General features: G+C 34.8%; 1 protein-coding gene across 9 annotated transcripts in view; it reads left to right on the top strand.

Moving 5' to 3' along the window:
* The window catches only part of STAG2 (stromal antigen 2), an 83,387-nt gene that overhangs the window by 41,979 nt on the left and 21,365 nt on the right, over window positions 1-20,043 (top strand). For all 9 annotated transcript variants that reach the window (XM_026089564.1, XM_026089565.1, XM_026089566.1 and 6 more), the window contains 16 exons: window positions 674-835; window positions 3,784-3,880; window positions 5,223-5,299; window positions 6,723-6,927; window positions 9,237-9,388; window positions 11,653-11,726; window positions 11,846-11,969; window positions 13,112-13,210; window positions 13,306-13,385; window positions 13,890-13,997; window positions 14,862-14,973; window positions 15,730-15,847; window positions 16,594-16,697; window positions 17,667-17,759; window positions 17,965-18,054; window positions 18,969-19,172. In XM_026089564.1, the coding sequence (XP_025945349.1) occupies window positions 674-835; window positions 3,784-3,880; window positions 5,223-5,299; window positions 6,723-6,927; window positions 9,237-9,388; window positions 11,653-11,726; window positions 11,846-11,969; window positions 13,112-13,210; window positions 13,306-13,385; window positions 13,890-13,997; window positions 14,862-14,973; window positions 15,730-15,847; window positions 16,594-16,697; window positions 17,667-17,759; window positions 17,965-18,054; window positions 18,969-19,172 (1,899 nt within the window). The remainder of the gene's footprint in view (window positions 1-673; window positions 836-3,783; window positions 3,881-5,222; window positions 5,300-6,722; window positions 6,928-9,236; window positions 9,389-11,652; window positions 11,727-11,845; window positions 11,970-13,111; window positions 13,211-13,305; window positions 13,386-13,889; window positions 13,998-14,861; window positions 14,974-15,729; window positions 15,848-16,593; window positions 16,698-17,666; window positions 17,760-17,964; window positions 18,055-18,968; window positions 19,173-20,043) is intronic.

Here is a 20,043-nt window from a genome sequence, read left to right as displayed (position 1 = left end):
GGCGGCCCCTCTGCCCCGGCGGCTCTCCGCCCTCTGATTGGCCCGGCGGCCCCTCTGCCCCGGCAGCCAGTGCCCCCACCAGGCTGCGCCCCTAGAGGTTGGAGGGCAGGCTAGGAGCACCTCGCTGTTATGAGAGTGTGATAAATATTTTCAAACTACAGCAGTTTAAATTCTGCTTATGGTTAAGTTTTTCCCTACTCTAAGTCCTTCTTGGTTCAGGTGTCTGTTCTCTTATTTGATTCCCCCTCTACTCCTCTCTCACTCCCACCGAGCTTGTACTAAATTAAAAAACAAAAGGTTAGTGAATTGCAGAGGAGACTGTTCCTTATGTGATGCATTAAGGGAATAGCTATAGCTGTTTTAAATAAAATCTGTATAATCTATTTCACAATTTAAACGAGAGGAAAACATTTTTGTGTCATACACGCTCACGATTGGCGTTATTATTTACTAAAAGATTTTAAATGAGAACCTGATGAAACAGAACTGATGAATCCCATTAGTCTTTGTGTCAAATCAGAGTCAGCTCTTATTGTCAACTTCGGATTTTAAATTGGGTTGCCTAAAACAAAAGTCCTTGTATATAATTGTCAGTTAAGAATAGTGATTTTTTTTTTTTAATTACTATATGATAACCAAATAAAACTTCCTTTGTGTGTGTGTGTGATTGCAGACCTGTAAAAAAGGGAAAAAAGGACCAGCGGAAAAGGGGAAAAGTGGAAACGGAGGAGGGAAACCTGGTGGTCCAAATCGGATGAATGGACATCACCAACAGAATGGTGTGGAAAACATGATGCTGTTTGAGGTAGTTAAAATGGGCAAGAGTGCTATGCAGGTAAGACTTCGGATCTCTCTGGGACTTAGATGAATATACAATTTAAATATAGCAGTAATATTATTTTTCTGTACGTATGATTTAATAAAATTAAGCTTAGAGAGTTTTTTTTCATTCTGTAGTTTTTAGTTCCAGGTTAAGATTAAAAAACCCCCTGCTTTTGCACTGTTAATATTTGAATTAGAGAGAACTGATTTTTTCATTTCCAAATGCCAGACTCGAATAATCAAATATATAATGGAGAGACTTAAAATACTATTCAAAGTGAATTCTAGTATCCTGAATGAATAAAAGTTAGTTTACACTGTATGACTTCTAAATCCTTTATTTATTTATTTATTTATTTAGTAATGTGGCTGTAGCTAAATAGAGATGTGGTTTATGCCTATGCTTGGCAGAAACACTTAGCAATAAATCTGTAGTTTTTAGGTGCTTCCAGAGCTTAGGTTTTCTGAAAAGAAATAGCTGTTTATCCTCTCCCGTAAAATCACCTGCTGCAGCTGAAGGTCTGCTCTTTATATTTTGACTAACTTGACTTAGCTCATGTGCATTGCTGCGCTGGAATTGGCTGGAACTTGGGTTAGGAGATTTTAACCTGTCAGAAGTTTCTGGATTAGGCACTCTCTCCTTTAGGTAATAGGACTGAAGTCGGTCTGCTAAAAAATGAAGCTAGTTAGACATTTTTATATGGAAAATGCAGTTAAACAAGTAAAATGTTTGTGTKGCTGTGTAAACCCCCCAGTGAAGGGAGGGTTAAAATGTAAGCCTGTCAGCCATGAAGATTTCCTGCTGACTCACTCATGTGACTCCTCAGCAGCCTAGCAGAAAGACTGTCTTCGGGACTGAAAATCTAGGGTTTACAGCTTCTCTGATACGTATGCGGGAAGCTGGGTCTATATGCAGTCCTCTCAAGATTTGCAGGCTCCTGGGAACTGGGGACCTTGAAGCCTGAATTCCTTTGCAGAAATTTAGTCCAGACTTGTGTTTAAAAAAAAACAAAAACAAAAAACAAAAAACCCCCAACAGACTCTCATTTATTTGCACAGGGAAATTATGATATTTCTGTCCTTTTTGTTCTGAGCTTTTTTTTTTTTCTTTTAACTTGCTATGGAATAGGAAATAAACTTTTCTAGCTGTTGCTCTGTGTGCTACATTTTCAGCCACTTATCGGAGACTTTATTTTTATGACGTTCTAACTGTGTACGTACAATGATAAACAGCCAAAATCTTTTGCTGTAGGTAGTTTTTATTAAAACTTATTGCAAAAAACACGCTTTCCGAGAGAAAAATGGGCCTTTGCAAGGCCAGATTATTAAATGGGAGAATCAAGACCCAGGTAATAGACTGAATTTTAGTACATATATTTTGTCAAAATTAAGGAAGAAGTCTATTCTCCGAAAAGATTTCTGAAGTAAAATAAACTCCAGCTCAGCACTCACTGTAAGAGCTTTTCTCTGTAGCCCTGAGCTTGCTTGGTTATGTCAAAAGACTTTAATAATTAAAAAAGAAAAAAAAAAACTGTGTATTTCTGTTCTGTTCCATTCCTTCTTCCCAGTTTGTCTCTCTTCCCTGGCAAAAACAAATTGTTCATCCACTGAGGCAAAAAGTTAACTTAAGCAACTTAATCCTCTGCTGGAGTGTGTGTGTGTGTGTTTTTGTTTTGGGGTGGGTTTTTTTTTTTTTTTTTAAAGTTCTTTTAAAAAAGAGAGAAACAACTGCCTAAATGAAATGCTTGTCCCCCTTGTCCTAATATTATCCTGGTCTTACACAGTGACCTTCCTTATGGGCCTAATATAAGAAGTTTCTAATTTTCTTTCCATAGTCAAATCAGTACCAGCTTTATAGGTTCTGCTCCTACTGGGAGAACTATGAAAGTTTCACTTTGAATGCATTTTTTTTTTTTTTATATTCCTCTTGTCTTGCTGGCTAAAGTTGTATGTTGTGCTAGGACTGCTTTTATTCTAAGGAAGAGGGATTTAGCTGCATTTCTTAGTTTCTGTTCAGGAAGTTTTCAGCATGGCAATATGTTAATGTTGCCTTCACAGCACTGATGTCTGGAAAGAGTAAGCTCTGAGGAGAATAAAAGCAGGAATCATGGTAGGCTGCAGAGTCTAATTGTCTTGAAGCTTTGAATTATTCTGTAAACTCTTATTTAGAATAACTCTAGGTTTTAGGGCAAGATATCAGTATATTAAGCACTCAAAACTGCTCTTTATTTTCTCTCAAGCTATCAAGTACTTGCATTAATAAATTAATTGTATTGATGTGCATTTTTATATGACCTTCCTGTATTGCTGTTCACCTGTGGATGAATTTAAAAGAGATTTGCATGTAAATCCTTTTTTTCCTCAAAAATGTTATCACAGGTTTCCTGTTAATTTGCTTCCCTTTAAGGTTTGGTAGTAAAGACTTCTTGTACCTATTCTGTTTTATTAGCCAGTATGCTTTGGTTTAGTTAACACTTAAGCAGTTAATGTCCATGTAGCACAGGAGGGTATGGTTCATCCTGTTACTGCTAATGTGCAAGAAGCGCATTAGCCAGAGACATCAAAGGGACAATTTTTGAAGWGTATAGGGAGTTGTAGCTGGTGGATTTGAACACCTAAGTGGTATCTGTAGGGAAGCTTCACCAGTTTAAAAAACAACCCCTCTGCCCCCAAGCTGCTTCTATAGAACTTGCTAATTTTTTTTACAGTCTTCCTCAAAAAATACTTAGTTGTCAACTTCGTGCTTGTATGTTTACAGAACATAATGAGTTCTTTTCTTGAAAACTGATTCTATGATAGTAAAGGATGATTCTAAACCTTTGTTCTGAATCTATCAGAAAATCCAGAGTTCCATTTATTTCTGGAAGAAACAAGAGTCACACTTACTGGAAAGCAGTTAAATAAAACTGACTCTTTTCAATTTATAAACACTAAAAAGTGCCTTTATGTGTTTCTTTTCAGTCTGTAGTGGATGACTGGATAGAGTCATACAAACATGACAGAGATATAGCACTACTTGATCTCATAAACTTCTTTATTCAGTGTTCAGGCTGCAAAGGTAAGATTTTTGAAATATTTTAGAGCTGTACTCCATTTAGGCAATTTTATAGCATGTTTCTCTTCTTTACTTTTATGCCACATATGGTGTAGGACTACTCTATTCCTGGGGCTAGTCTACATTAAGTTTTTGTAGTATTTTTGAGGTTGGGGGTGGGGTAGGGGGAGCGAGTGGTTTGGCAATGTTGTAGAATTATTTCAAAATGTAGATTAAGCCTGATTCTGACTGGAGAGAATGCAGTACTGTTACGTAACACTTCCCATGTCTTCCTCAGTTGCTATAATTATTTCAGAAAGCCATCTCTCTCTCTTAATATTAATAGTTTGTTTAACTAGCTTAATCTTGGAATTCTAGTTTGGATATATCACCTTCATATTGGTGAGCATTCTAAGATTGTATCAAAGCCTTTTTAGAGATATTTGATTTAAAAGAGATTTTGGACAGCTTTGTAGTAGCCTGTCTGTAAGAAGACTGTATTCCCATATTTTATTTTATTGTCTGTTTTTGGGGGGCTTCTGGTTTTCTTTCCTCGATTCACATCCTCCATTCTTTTTCTTCCTTACCTCCTTTTGAAGAAGAGAAGGTAACCAACTCACTGTGCTGTGTCACTGCACTTGATAAACTATAAGTGGGATTGAATGGAACTTGTTCTGCCAAAGTGTTTCTCCATCCTGATAAACACTTATCGTTCATAAATCTCCAGAAGGCTAATAGTGTTCCTCATAGAGGCTATCCATGCTTTCAAGAGCAGCAAATCTTTTGATTATTGTTATCAGAAAAAAACTATAGAATCTTTTTATGCCTTTTGGGATAATCCTTGCATGTATGCTGCAGTAAACTTCAGGAGGTCTATTTGTTTTTTTATCATCTTTTACAATCTAATGATTTGGGTCAAAGGAAGATAGAAATTACATGAAATCGCTGGGTTTATCACTGTGCAGAAGACAATAGAATAGCAGTAGAGCAGTTTATAATTGTCTTATTGTACAATTTAGAATCTTGAATCCTGAAAAGTCACTTCGTATCAGTGCAGCCTCTCAGCTGATGAAAAGGTCTAGCACAAATATCTTTGACTTCTGAAAATGAACGAATGAGTGAATTTTAGATTTTTTTTGTTTACAACGCACACACATGTATGTACATAACTATATATATAAAAAAATTTCRTGCTGAGCACCTGTTATATACAGATACTAAGATGTATAATGGGTAACTTCTTAAAAATACATATGTAATCTGTAAATTACCTGAAAACTGTCCATTTTCACATTGTAGCAGGAGACGTTATCTGTCATCTACCTCTTTTATATTAAGTGTTAATAATCTAATGTCTAAATTGTAGGAGTTGTTACAGCAGAGATGTTCCGACATATGCAGAATTCTGAAATAATCCGAAAAATGACCGAAGAGTTTGATGAGGTAATTTAATATGCTAACAATGTATTGATATTACTTTTTAATCTTCCCTGTCCTCACCTTACTGGGTCATGTTGGTTTGTTTCAAGGATAGGATCAACTTGTAGAAATGGCCAGATTTTCATGAATGAAAATCGTAAACTCATTTCACTGAACTCTTAAGACTGTAGAAAATAAAGGTCTATATGTAATTGTTTTATATAGCAGTTTAACAAATAAATATCCACTCTCTATTTTAGAAAGTGGAAACTCCTAATACTGAGGGGCTGTGTGTGTCCCCTTTGTGTATGTGAGGCTCTAAAATCTTTAACTTTCAAAATCATTGTTAAATTTATCTGTACATGTTCATTAATGTACAAATCCTGGGGATTTCAGTTTGATTCATCTCAAACTGTAGACTTTGCTTTGCCTTTTATGGACTTTTTTTTTTCTTTTAAATTGCCATTTTATTTTCTGTCTCAGTGAATGTTGATGTAAATGAGATACTTTTCTTTCTTTTTTCTTTTTTTTTTAAGTTTGGTTCCATGTGCTCTGCATTCCAAGGAACATAAAAGGGGCTTTAAAACCTCCTCCCAACATTCATCTATGRCACAAATAATTTTTTATCACAAATTAATATCTAAAGAGCATCAGTAACTTCAACAGAGGGAAAAGTAGTGTGCACTGAAATTTAAAAAGCTTTGTTTGGGACTGTTTATTCAGTTCTCTGATCACTGGGTTATACTCGCTCTTTCTTCTAACAAAATTCTAATGAATAACTGCACTCTCAGATTTCTAATCTCTTTTCATGCATGCTGTCTTCATTTTTAGGTTGTAATGTTGTTTAACCTCTTAGAGTAGGGGGTTACAGAAGCACTGATTTAAAAATTCCTGTTGATTTTTTTTCCCTGACGCTTTGACCATTATTTGTAAAGATTCTCAAAGCAGAAGAGGAAGACGCATTCATTAWTTTCAAAGTGTTGTAGTAGGTTGTCTTACGATGTCAGGAATTTTCAGTCTGATGGAGGAGCATCTCCCTATAAATATTGTTACAGTCCTAAACTGAATGTTCCTGAATATTTCAGCTAACTGTTTGTTTCATGGTTCTTTGCTTCTAGTGTAACCAGAAGCAGATGCATAAGGGGGTATAAGGTTTATTTTTGGGAGGGTAGGACAGAGATAGGAAACTTAGAATGTTAATTCAGTACATATGGTTTTGTGTGATTTGTATTGTACAATGTGTTGAAAGTTGTCTCTGCATATAAGAAACCCGAGCTGGAAGGTAGATGCATTTTTGTGTAATCAGGTTCTTCAGATGTATCATTTCATGCCGTCAAAAATCTGGGCTCTTAAGTTGTACCCRTCGATTTTTAATCTTTATTTAATAAAATTATTTTAAGTTGTTTGAAAGAGTTTCCTGTTTGCATCCCATTTTGTTTTTTAATAGGATAGTGGAGATTATCCATTAACTATGGCTGGTCCCCAGTGGAAGAAGTTCAAATCCAGTTTTTGTGAGTTCATTGGAGTACTTGTCCGACAGTGTCAATATAGCATCATATATGATGAATATATGATGGATACTGTCATCTCGCTGCTTACGGGACTGTCAGACTCCCAAGTCAGAGCATTTCGGCACACTAGCACACTGGCAGGTCAGTGAATTTTTCTTTGTACTGTTTCCATTTTACTCTTGTGTATTTCACAGGAAGAAACTGTCCTGGTTAAACTTCTTGACACTAAATATTCAGCTCATGTTTTGTTGTAGGATATGCTTTTCCTCCAATGCAGTTTGTTTTGGTAAAGCTTTTTTGTATTGTCTTTGTTTTTCATTATTGGAAAACACAAAATTATTTTTAAAGTATCCTTATCAGCTCTGTAGTATTTCATTTTTATTAGCTTTAGATGTAATAGAAAAAATAAATATGAAGAAACTTAAGTTGATTCTACAAGTTTTTCTTCTGTCATAATTTTCTTCTGTAGTAATCTTTTTAACTTGAAACACAGTTGAACCTGTCTGTCTTGTGTTAAGTCAAACAGGAGTCACTGTATTTTAAATTGGATGTAATTTTTACTACAAATTAAAACTGCACTTTACATTGTGCTACTGTCTCAATGTAATTGAAGGTGACATTTCTACTGATTATATTAGAAATAAATTTGAAGAATAACAAAAACAGTACAGCCACTAAGTTTCAGTATGTTTTTGAATAATGGTCTTTTTTTACTTGATTTTTTCCCCCAAATATTTTAAGTTATGACTATATTTCTTATGAGCTCAGTATGTCAGATATGGTTTTTTAAAACGTCTTATGATACTGGAGAATGGGTTTTATAAGCAAGTTAGTTCTGAATCTGCACAGATTAATGAAGAAGAGTCTCATATGGCATCATGTATCAGTCCAGTCACGTAAGTCTTTTTTTGTAGCAATGTTAACCTGAACAAGGTGAATTTAGGCTGCACAGGAAAATGAGTTTTTATCAGGCTGGAAGTAGTTTGTTAGCTTCACAGAAGTGATTTGCAGCTTACTTTGGTTGTAACTATCTGGTCAGTTGTTCTGTTTCGTTGACAGTCTCTCTTGAGTATACGTTGTAACAGCACACTTTGGGCTGTTGCTGTCAGACTCCCACTCCCCAAGGCATTTTTCATAGGAGGAGTAGAACACTTAATTTCAAGAGAATATACTAATTCTGCTCTGTCGTCAATTCAATTATTGTACCATAAGACCAATATAAATTTTAGTTATTTAAAAACAAGTTTTTCCTTAGCTTTCTTGAGTTGTGCCTGAATAAAAGTTGCGCATATTGCCCTGTTGCATGTTTATTTCTATCAGTTGAAATAATTTTAGTAATAGTCTGTTTGCCTTGGTTTGCATCAGTAGTTTTATTGATTCTGTTTACATAGTGTCATTACTTGTGCATTGCGTATAAAATTACAGTTTGTATACTTGATGTATGATTTTTATTTTGGATAGAGACAACCAACAAAATCCTTGTATCCATCTTACTGCTATTTGCAGTAATTTTGGTGTCTGTGATTAGCTCTGACTTTTTTCATCCTGATATCCTTAGATATCATGGAATGTTACAATATTTTGATATGTCTGCATGTCTTTATACCTTATTCATCCACTTGATGCTTTATGCTAGTGACACTCAAACTTTTTTTAATTGCTGTTTATGTGCTCTCTCTGTGTCTCTCTTTGTCTTGTTACAAAAATTCATGAGAAAAACAGGTATACTTTTGGCCACCTTCTGTTTTATGGAATAGGCATATTTGTCTGAGGTTCAGAAATGAAAGCATACCTACCAAAACAAAAACCCCAAACCACCTAAGCATAACTGATGTTTTTGTCAATGCTTTGGCTTCTATTTGGCTAATATGCCTTCTCCGCTTCTGCGAATAAAGGAATACTTAAAGAAAGTTGCCTCTCATKAAAATTAAATTGAGGAGACAAGATTGGCACAATCTGGTAGTGTTGCTTGTCTAAAACATTTCCTTTTGAAGGAAGAATCCTCTTCTRTGTTTGAGGTTCAATGTTTGGGTAATACCATTCTATTAACTAATTTTAATAATGAAATCCTTGTAATGTTTCTTGGGGTATGTATGTGAAATTTTACATATCAACCTTTTTCTGGGAAAGCATATGTAGCTCAATTCAATAGTAAGGCTTATAATATTAGAAACTTAACAAAAGGATTTGAATAAAATGTAAGTGGTTTTTATCTATGGTGTTGATCAGTATTGGTGTAGAAAACCTGTAATTTTGATAAATTAATACTGTTTGGTAAGGCAGTGCTCAAATCCTAAAGTTTATGTATCTTTAAATTTCACTGAATATGTTTCACAGTGTTTTTGTAAGTCTGAAAACTATTAATAGAAGGATTCAGGATGTTTGTTTATCAACTTTCTTACATTAGATAACTTCTCTAATAATCCTTATTCTTTTTACTTTTTTTGTAGCTATGAAATTGATGACTGCTTTAGTGAATGTGGCATTAAATCTTAGTATTAACATGGACAATACACAACGGCAGTATGAAGCAGAACGAAATAAAATAATTGGGAAACGAGCTAATGATAGGCTGGAACTCTTACTACAGAAAAGAAAGGAGGTTAGTGTAATGGTGGGCAGCTGGTGTGCTTTATGACTGCTGGAAGTGTAATTATTAGCCCTTCTGTTTCATTCTTTGAATTGTTCATTTAATGTTTGAAAAACTTAATTACTTTGGAAGGTGCTTCTGAACTTTTAGTTTATATATAAAGAGGTAAATGTGGAATTTCAGATACTACCTTCATAGTAAAGTTAGCAAGAGAGACTTGGTAATAGATGAAATTCTGTTTTATTTCTTGATTAATGTCTTAAAATGAGCTCAGATACGTAACAAGTATTACCACTCAMTGGCTACTTCTGGCCTCTAGAGAAGAGCCCTGGTACCTTGGTGCAAAACGTTGCTTTTGTGATGTTGCACCAGTCTCGGGAGAAAGTGCACTTAGGGGCTTCTGATGGGGGTTTTCTTCTACAGAAAATACTATCAAAATTGAAAATTTAATTTACTTCTCCTCCTTTCTGTATATAAGGGACTTGCTGATTCATTGCTGACAGTGCTGTCTTGCTGTGAGCCCTAGTTCATTCAGATCTTAGTTTTTATATTCGGGAGAACTATTGGATTTTTATTTTTAAGATATTAGAACTAACTTTTGGGTGATCAAAGGAAAATCTTTCCTTTTGCCTTTCACCTTTTGCACTGTTACCTATTATATTTTCACTTTCTTGGACAATTCACATAAATTATTAACTTTGTCTTCTGTTCACCTCCCAAGGATCTTGCAGTTTGAGACATCCCTTAAAAACTGGAACAATGTCTTTAAATTTAATTGTGCTGAATGTGTGTGTCCAGGCCCAACTCCACTATAAATAATACAGTATACACAGAGAAAAGCAGTGATGCGAGGATTGAGACTTTCTCGATCTCAATTGCTCTTAAGTATATTGACTTTTAGGATTTTCCACTAGCAGTTTTAGCTTTGATTTTTGTTTTCCAGTTTTTATTGTACTGGATGAAAGTAAGCTTTAAAGTAACATTTGATTGTATGGCTGCATTCAGTTTTTGTTTCTTGTAACACAACTTTATTCGGTATAGAGATTATTTTATTCATTGATTCTTCTTTTTCATTTTGCATATCTTTCATTTTCATATTTTGAATATACTACTGTGGACAGTCATTGTTAGATTTACTCACAGAACATGTTAGATATTTTTTAGTTATTTTTAGTTTGTCTTTTTCTTTTGCTAGCCTCCCCCTCCCGCACCTCCCCCCATTGTATTTCCTTATTTTTTTCATTCCAGAACCTTGTGGTGCTATGGAAGCTGTTTGTTCTTGTTTTTTTCTTTAAACTTCAGTAGGACAGATCCTTTACCTTTATATCCGCATTTTTTTTCCTTGTGACTCTTCTATTTGGGTAATGTCTCCTACAAAAAAACTAATGTTGTCTACTGCAATCTCTGCTTCCTCAATCCTTGACTCTTCTCATTAATATTGTCTTAATCTAGCCTGCCTTTGTATTTCAAACTGCAAAAAGAATATGCCTCATCTGCTTGGTTCTCTCCAAATCTTTTAACTGACTTTCTTGCACCTTCCAAGCAAATAGAAGTTTCTATTTCTTTGTTTCAAAACATTGCATGCACCACTTATCTCCTCATTTGCATGTCTTGCTCTTGTGTTGTTATCCCAAGAGACTGGATTCATCTCCTTCATTGTTTTACAGCTTGATCTTGAATTCAGTTCTTCTGCCGTACCTTGTTCAATTTCAGCCTTTTTTTCTATCTAATGAAATGATAGGTGAGGAGGAAAGAGGTATTTAAAACAGAGAATGTGAATCGAACTTTACTGCTTGTGCAGCCATTAACAAAGTATTTCTGTATCTTGTCTATTTAGATTATAAATTCTTCAGGGTATGGAACAGGCTTTTTGTAAGCACCTTACAGGATTTGGATATTTTTCTGATAATATGTATCCATAGAAACATTGTAAGTGTGTTAGAAGTTAGCTTGAACATGAGCTAATTAGAAAATTAATTTAAATTAGTTTTCCTTATAAATAATTTTATCAGGGGCTTGCAGAAACCTAAAACATCTGTCATGGTTGAAGAGCAGTTTTCCAGTGGTCAGAACTATCAATATTGATATACTGTGGTAGACAAATTCCTTAACTAGTAACATATTCTACTGAGCAACTGATTCGTGAATATTTCAAGGAAGGATTTAATGACCATACTTGTAAACCTTAATTTAGTTTCATTTGTCTAACACCAGCGCTATTTGATCTGATTGTAAAAGTGCTGCTCAGTTTTGATGTACTTTGTTCATTCTTTCAGCTTCAGGAAAATCAGGATGAAATAGAAAACATGATGAATGCAATATTTAAAGGTGTTTTTGTGCATAGATACCGGTAAGTTTTTCCTATGAAGTAATATATAGCTTCATTCATTTGTTTTAGAAGCTTGTAATGAGTTATTTCTAATTATCCATCTTCTTGATCCTATTTCTCCCCCACATCCCTCCCAATAGAGATGCAATTGCTGAAATAAGAGCTATCTGTATTGAAGAGATTGGAATATGGATGAAGATGTATAGTGATGCCTTTCTCAATGACAGCTATTTAAAATACGTAGGATGGACTATGCATGATAAGGTAAGCTGCCTTCAGGAGAAGGAACAGAACCATCAAGAGTAAGTCCACGTACTTGGTCTTTGATCTTGCCAAACTAGGTTCTGATCTGTTAATTATTCTGATGAGTCGCTGCTTTTATTTTGTTGGTCAAAACCACTGATATTTAAAAATACATATAAAATAGACTTAAATGGTTTTAGAGAGTAAATTCAATTTTTTAAGGAAATAGTTTTTTCTTTTTTTTTCTTTATTTTGCTGGTGCAGACCTCTGTTCTGTAATACTTAACTCTTTAAATTTAATGCATTTCGTATGGAATAACTCAGTCACATGTTCAAACTGTTTTTCTGTTTTGCTAAGGTAAGAAATTTTTTAGCCTCCTCAGCTAACTGTAAAACATCCATGTAAGAAGTCCTCTTTGGTGCTGGCCAGTGCCTCAAGCTGCTAATTATCAGCTACCAGCTAGAGTTTATTCTCTGCCTGGAGTGGTCGACAAATGTAGTTCATGAATGCTGCTTGATCCACTGTAGAGTCAGCAGATCAGCTCAGATCTTGCATTGAAGACTTTAAGCTATTGACTTTGCAGTGAAACAAATGAGGGATGATCACACACGTTCATTGGTTTGGCTTCAAAGAACAATAACCTCTGCCACTGGGGTGATAAGAAATTGCATGGAGATGGCAATAGTCAGTTGTCCTAGATGTTTGCAAAGTATCTGAATCTACACTTTAAAACATGTTCTCTGATGAAGTAGAACTTGTATTTCAGGAGAAATACTTGTCTCAGTAACTACTTTGTAATTTTAGTATAATGAAAGACTCCCATTAATGATATAGGTGTTGCTGGTTTTAACTGAGGTGAAAGGAAACCCTTAGAATTCTACTCAGAAATGTCTTGAGCATTTAGAATGTATCCTGAGAGAATGAGAAAAGTGTATTTTGAGTTGCACAGAAACTAATTGCAGTGAGACTTTTTTCCTTCACTGGCTTATTATGAGGCAGGACATGTTCTCATGGCATTAACATTATTATTGATAGCATAACTTGACAAAATTAAATGTTTGTCTCTGAATTAATTCAGGCTGTAACAGGTGAACTGTATGATTTGAAGATTACATCTGTATCCTATACTTAACTTTTAATCCAGTTCTTAATTTTATTTTAGCAAGGGGAAGTAAGACTCAAATGCCTAACAGCTTTGCAAGGGCTTTACTATAATAAAGAGCTTAATTCCAAATTGGAACTCTTCACCAGTAGATTCAAGGTTAGTACCCTCACACTTTCTAAAAACATTTCAATGTTTTTGTAGTTGTTTTCCCCTTCTTTCCTCTTTGAAAATGCTTTCTTTTTTGTTCTTAGGATAGAATTGTGTCTATGACTCTTGACAAAGAATATGATGTTGCAGTCCAAGCAATAAAATTACTCACTCTTGTTTTACAGTAAGTATGTGTATCTGATCTATAGCAAATATTAAAACTTAAAGTATTCTTCATATTTTCGGGCAAGGACAATAGCTCAACAGAATTTAGATAAAACAAAGTCTGAAGAAATGTCTGTGCATCTTATACTAGAACAAACTGAATTCTAAAAGTAATCTGGCTAGGACACTGCTATTTGCTTATCCACTACAGTTAAGTGTGTGAAAGGGCTAGAAATGCAGAATTCAGCCTCCCTAATTTGAAGCTATTGTACAAGATTTGAACTGAGGAAATGTGACCTGTATTGAACGTTAGACAATAATTGAACTTTCAGCAAACACTGATACTTTATCAGTAACTCTCAGTAATTTTGTTTAGGAAGACTTCGGAACAAAGATATCTTCTTTTGTTTTTTAGGATGATAATTTAAAGGAAAAGGCTTAAGTTCACCTTCATTTCCATCTCTATCATTAGAGTTTATGTTCTTCTGAGTCAGTCTTTTTTCTCTCCTTCCCCCCACCCCAGGAGTAGTGAAGAAGTTCTGACTGCAGAAGACTGTGAAAATGTCTACCATCTGGTTTATTCAGCTCATCGGCCAGTAGCAGTTGCCGCGGGGGAATTTCTCTATAAAAAGTAAGGAGGGGAGATTATAGTTAACTTCTTACTTTGTTCATGCTTCTTGTAGATTTTAGAGTGCATATTAATACTGTGATTCTGATTAGCTTTAATTAAGAAAAGGAAAACCTGAATAATGAAGTGGGGTTTGGAATTAGCTTTTAGAAAATGTAACTCTATTGTAGTTCTTGAATTGTTGTATTTTTTTCTTAATGGGAAATCACAAGTAATTTTGAAGCATGCACTTTAAAAGCTTGTACCTGCAGGGAATATAACAAAATGCTTCTGTCTTTTCTTACCCTCTCTTTCCTGTTCTGTGAAACATTTTAAAATGCTCACACAGATTGTACTGAAAACTTGGGCTTTTATCATAATATGTTACTTTCATTTGTAGTCCATATTCTTTTTCAAAAGTTGGATCAGATGACCATTTCAGAAAGTTTATTTTTGTAAAATTTTGTTCAATCCTAGATCATGTCTTAAAATAAAGAACAAAGTTTCCATCTAATACTTTCCAGACCTTCTCCCAGTATTTCTTTGCTACTTTAAAGTCTTGTGGGGAGATTCAGTAAATGTAGTTCCCTAAAGGGGAGCAGGCAAAAGCTTCTGCAGTTATCACTGGTTGCTTGTATTTTGTGATAATTATATGTTCCACTGGAAGCAATCAGTGAAATACCAACTCAGCCAAATATAAGATTGTTCAAAAGACATTTGGCCCAAATAATTTCCTTTAAGAAAAAACAACAACAAAAAGAAACCACGCGATGTAGAGCCACATGGCAAGATACTAGGTGCGGGTCTGTAAAAACAGTGTCTTGACATGAACTGACTATGGCAAAGGTAATGAAGAAGAAATTTGCCCTGAAATAACTTGTTTTTTAGGCTTTTCAGCCGCAGAGATCCTGAAGATGATGGAATACTTAAAAGGAGGGGAAGACAAAGTCCAAATGCTAACCTTGTGAAGACATTAGTATTCTTCTTTTTGGAAAGTGAAGTAAGTAGAGTTTCATGGATTAGTTTTCCTTGCTTAATAACCAGGAATCTGTTCGAGTTTTCCACCAGTACTTGGACATTCTGGGGGCATTAAACACAACCACACAGAACAATGTCTTCAAGGATCTGTCCAGTACACAGTATTGAGATAGACTGTGAGCTCTACTGTGACAAATACTCTTTCCTCAGTCTTCATGGTATTATATAGATGGAAAGAGATGTTGATTTAGGAGCTTARTAAGAAGAAAATTCCCTTATAGAAATATGAAGTTACCAAGTATTCTGAGCACCCAGATCCTGCTTCTAAAAGGAATTGAGAACCTTCTTCAGATGAAAGAATTTAGTATGTTTGTTATTTTGGGGGGTCATTTCTCTATTGTAGGACTTGTAGTTATGAAAGTTGGGCACACAATCAGTGTTGCTTATCCTGTTCCAGAAGGTATGGAAAACTCATGTTTTTGCATTCTACCATTTTATACTCTTCCCAGCAAGTACCTCCTTAAATGTCCAGTAGAAAAAAAAAAAGTAACAGATTCTGACAGATCTTTAGCACTTTATAGTATATTGTTTGTAACAGGTGATCTGTATTCATCAAGTGTACTGAGAGAGAGAAGTTTCTGTTGTGCCAGAGGACTTCCAGGTTTTCTGTGACTTCCTGCTACAGACAAGAGGCAGCAAGAAAAATTGACTGTGTTGTAGCAATTTCTTTAATCAACTTTATTACTGATTAAGAAAAACTTTGTCTTCTCATTTTTAGTTGCATGAACATGCTGCTTATCTTGTGGACAGCATGTGGGACTGTGCAACAGATCTCTTGAAGGACTGGGAATGTATGAACAGTCTTCTGTTGGAAGAGCCTCTCAATGGAGAAGAGCGTAAGAGATTTTAGCGGATCTTTCTGTATATTGCTATGCAGTTAGTCTTATGTTAGTCTTATATTGCTATGCTTTTAGTCTTGATTCATGAGGAAATAAGATGTGTACATTTATCAGTACCCATATATTCTCTACTTTTTTGCATGGCTATAACAAATTGCTAATACTAATTATAAAACATAATGATAGAGTAGGAGATCACCGCTGGTATGGAAGTGAAGTGCTCAAAAAAAAAAAGTAGAGAAGAGGGGGAATAAGTATGTAGTGTCCAGTTGCTCTGCTGTTTCACAGGTTTAGGCTGCGCCTCTGACATTAGAGAAGCTGAAAGTTGCCTGTGAAACTGGTTCTTTTATTGAATGTTAAAGCTATTGTATGGAAAAATATTGTCTTTTTTTTTTTTAATGGAACAAAAAAAAGGGGGGGGGATAATTCCATAGGTCCTATAAAAGGATCTCCAAATAATGAAACTAAAATGATTATAAAACTTAATATTTGCTTCATCCTGTCGTGTGACTCATCATATGTAATTTCCTCTATTTTGAATATTTTTCTCTGCTGTTTTATAGGGTGCTTCTTGGGTGCTTCTCTTATGTCTCCCTCCCTGCCCCCAACACACACAGAGAAACAAGCTATTGGCCCATGTACCTCTTTTTTTAACAAACACATTTTTGTTCTTAGATACTAATACTTATAGAAAATGACAAATAAAACAAGCTGTATATTAACGTGTGTTTCTTAAATTTCAGCTTTAACAGATAGACAGGAAAGTGCACTGATTGAAATAATGCTTTGTACAATTCGACAAGCAGCTGAATGTCATCCTCCTGTGGGAAGAGGAACAGGGAAAAGGGTAGGAACTAAAAGCCACTTCTCTAGAGATGTGGGAATGGCTAAGTGGGGACAGTGTGAGAAGAAGGAAAAAGTTGTAGGCTGTTGCTGCTGAAGGGAATGAATTCAAAAATACAGATTCAGTCTCCGTAGCTGCCAGTATTTGACTGCTTTGGTTAGTTTACTTTTTCAGAATCTTGGCGTGTACTGAATTTTGTTTGTACTACTGTATTTGTTTTTACTAGTAAAGGTATTTAAAAACTTGTTTTAAAAGAAGTGTTGTTTGGAAAGGAGAAAAAATCCTGTATTTCGAAAAGCTAAAATTATTTTCAATTTGAAAAATAGCAGTAAAATGAGGGAGAGGGGATATACTACACAGCCTCTTTGGAAGGACCACAGTCCAGTTTTCTGCCCCCAGCCATTTGGTGTTTTCTCTGATTTGTATATTATTTAGGCAGCCCTGTTTTACTGAGGGGTTAAGCAGGAAAGGGAGGTCATTTCAAAAGTCGTGCAGCTATTAGTAAGAAACCTGTTCAGATATGATTTGACAGCTTATTTGGATGTGAAGACCTAATTGGGATATGAATTGAATAAATACAGAGCATTAAAAATCATAAGTAAGCTGAAAGATTTGCTGTTCTGTCACTGTCAAGAAAAACATTCTAATTATGGCATTTGTTTTAAGGAAGATAAATTAACCTTTTGTTTTAGATTGTCACTTCTAATTTCAAAGTAATCTGGGTAATGTTAGGTGTAACTTTAAATTGCATTTTTTGAGTTGTAAAATTTTATATTGACCTTTTTGAGGCATACTCACCTCATATGAGGGAGAGCATGATTAGTACAGTATATATATATAAAAGAGAATTTTACATTGATATTTTACAGTGATATTAGAAGGTCTGTATACCTAATTGTCACTTTCTTTGTGCTAATGAAACTTTGTACCAGAGCTATTCATTGTACAACCTTTACAATAACTATATTTTAGGTGCTGACAGCAAAGGAAAAGAAAACCCAGTTGGATGACAGGACAAAAATTACAGAACTTTTTGCAGTGGCACTTCCTCAGTTGTTAGCAAAGGTAAGTTTAATTTCATCTCTTGCTGATGGGCTGCTGTTAAAATGTTAAGCAAGTAGTATAGCTTCTGTAATTAATTGTACGATTTGCATAACTCTGTTTTTCATATTAATTATTATTAATGTGTGATTATTTTAAGACTAACTGTACTGTTAGAATATGTCCAATATACTTTAAATTAAACTTTTTTTCCTTGTGGATTTTACAGTATTCTGTAGATGCAGAGAAAGTCACCAACTTACTGCAGTTGCCACAGTACTTTGATTTGGAAATTTACACAACAGGGCGATTAGAAAAGGTAATATAGCACTCAATAACACTTAACATGGAAGGAAAAAAACTGAATTTAGATTTACTGGAATTTCAGTCATCGTTGTAGGTGCAGGTTTTTTGCGTAAATGTGACTTGCTTTATTGTAAACCTCAGGGAGAATGAGGCCTGAACTTCACAGCTTTGACTCTCCTGTTCGTAGAGAGCCTGAAAGTTTGAGTTTTCTAAGGCCTCTCTGGCCAGTTTTAACAGAGAATTTTGTCACCAGTATTGCTTGAAAAAAGTTGAAAAATACCATATCATAAAGCATGCAGTTATTGCTCTGAATTTATCAGCTGTGGTGATGAAGTTGGTGTAAGCTGTCCTTGCCTTTACTTCCTCCTTCTCAGATGCAATATTTTGCAGAGCTGCATTGTGAAGCAAGTAGCTGGAAATCATTAGGGTCAAAAAAGTAATAAAATATTTAGTTGATAACACAGTGTGGAGGTGATAGAGCAGCGGTGAGCTACTCTGAGTGAGGGGAGGCATGTAAGAACAACTGAAGTTTGCGTTAGTGCCTGAAGCCTGAGTGTTATGAAACTAAATCTTCAGTTATCAGGACTGTGTATAAATGCTTGTGTGGTAGGAGATAAATGCTTTTGTGTGGTGTTCAGTTGTCGTTGTGAATTCATGTTAGATAAAAACATATTGATGACTGTGAATTTTTAATTTTTTTTTAAAATATAGTAAATTTATTTTAACAAAACTGAAGCAGGAGCCTCTGACAAGCTCTTGCTTCATTTTCTTTAAAATAAAATCACTTTACTCTGAAGTTTAACCAGTTTTCCAGAAGTGTTTTGTGTTCTGTATCATAGTTATGAGCTTAATAAATTTAACTTCTCTTTAAAAATTCCCCAAGTTTTACAATTGAAAAAATACTTTTTTTTTCTTTTTTCTTTTTAGCATTTGGATGCCTTACTGCGACAAATCCGGGATATTGTAGAGAAGCACACAGATATAGATGTTTTGGAAGCCTGTTCAAAAACGTACCATGCTCTCTGTAATGAAGAATTCACAATCTTTAACAGAGTTGACATTGCAAGAAGTCAGTTAATAGATGAATTGGCAGACAAGTTTAATCGACTTCTTGAAGACTTCCTGCAAGAGGTATTATAATGTGCAAGATCATCTTTTCCTGCCCTTGTAAATATTTCCAGTATGTTTTTTTGCCTTCCTATGCAAGTCAGTGAATTAGGGATGTAAAGTTCACTCTGACTTTCAAAACTCTCAGGTCGAATGTAGTAATAGAGTGGTATCATTATTGTGATATGTGAACTCGGACTGTTCTTTTATATTAGGACAGTGGTTCTTTAATCTCCTTTTGGACAAGTATCTTTTAGGAATTTAAGATAAACTTCAGAGGAACTATGAAGTTGTATAAGTGTTTCACCTTTAGGTTTCGAAGCTCATGTTGTTGAGATGCAGCTTTGTACTTCCAGTAAGATTCTCTTCAGATGTACTAGTGTTGCTAGTCTTGCCCGTGATCACATATTGCTGTTTGTAAAAGATGAAAAAAATCTTTAAGAATTTTTATTTATTTATTTTTTAATGTTCCCCCTACCATTCCTGTATGCACACAGATGCAGTTAATAACTAAAAAGCATTTTGTCTGTATGATATATTAATTTGAAGAATAAGAATTTTCTGTTTCATTATTTAACTTCGTTCTGTGAGCCTCTGATATTCAGACAGTACCTGTTTCTCTTCTTCCTTATCTGTGATAAGGGAGCATGGGGTGGTAGCATCTCTTTGACTTCTTTTTTCACAGTTCTGAGATGCAGACTTCTTATTTTATTAAGCTTCACTCCTGTTCCTCAGGCATATTGGCCTGAACTAAGATGCCACCTTAGAAACCCTAGTCATACATGAACTGTGGGGAGAGAAGAAAAGAAAAGGTGTATAGTAATCCRTTAATTCCCTCTTTGTGAAAAAAGAGAGAACCAGGAATTTCTAGAGGTAAAATAAGAAAATGAAATGT

This window comes from Apteryx rowi, unplaced genomic scaffold (assembly GCF_003343035.1).
Source record: "Apteryx rowi isolate R43461 unplaced genomic scaffold, aptRow1 scaffold_82, whole genome shotgun sequence".
Classification (NCBI taxonomy): Eukaryota; Metazoa; Chordata; class Aves; order Apterygiformes; family Apterygidae; genus Apteryx; species Apteryx rowi.
Note: the sequence above shows the minus strand (reverse complement) of the source record. Positions and strands in the feature narration are given on the sequence as shown.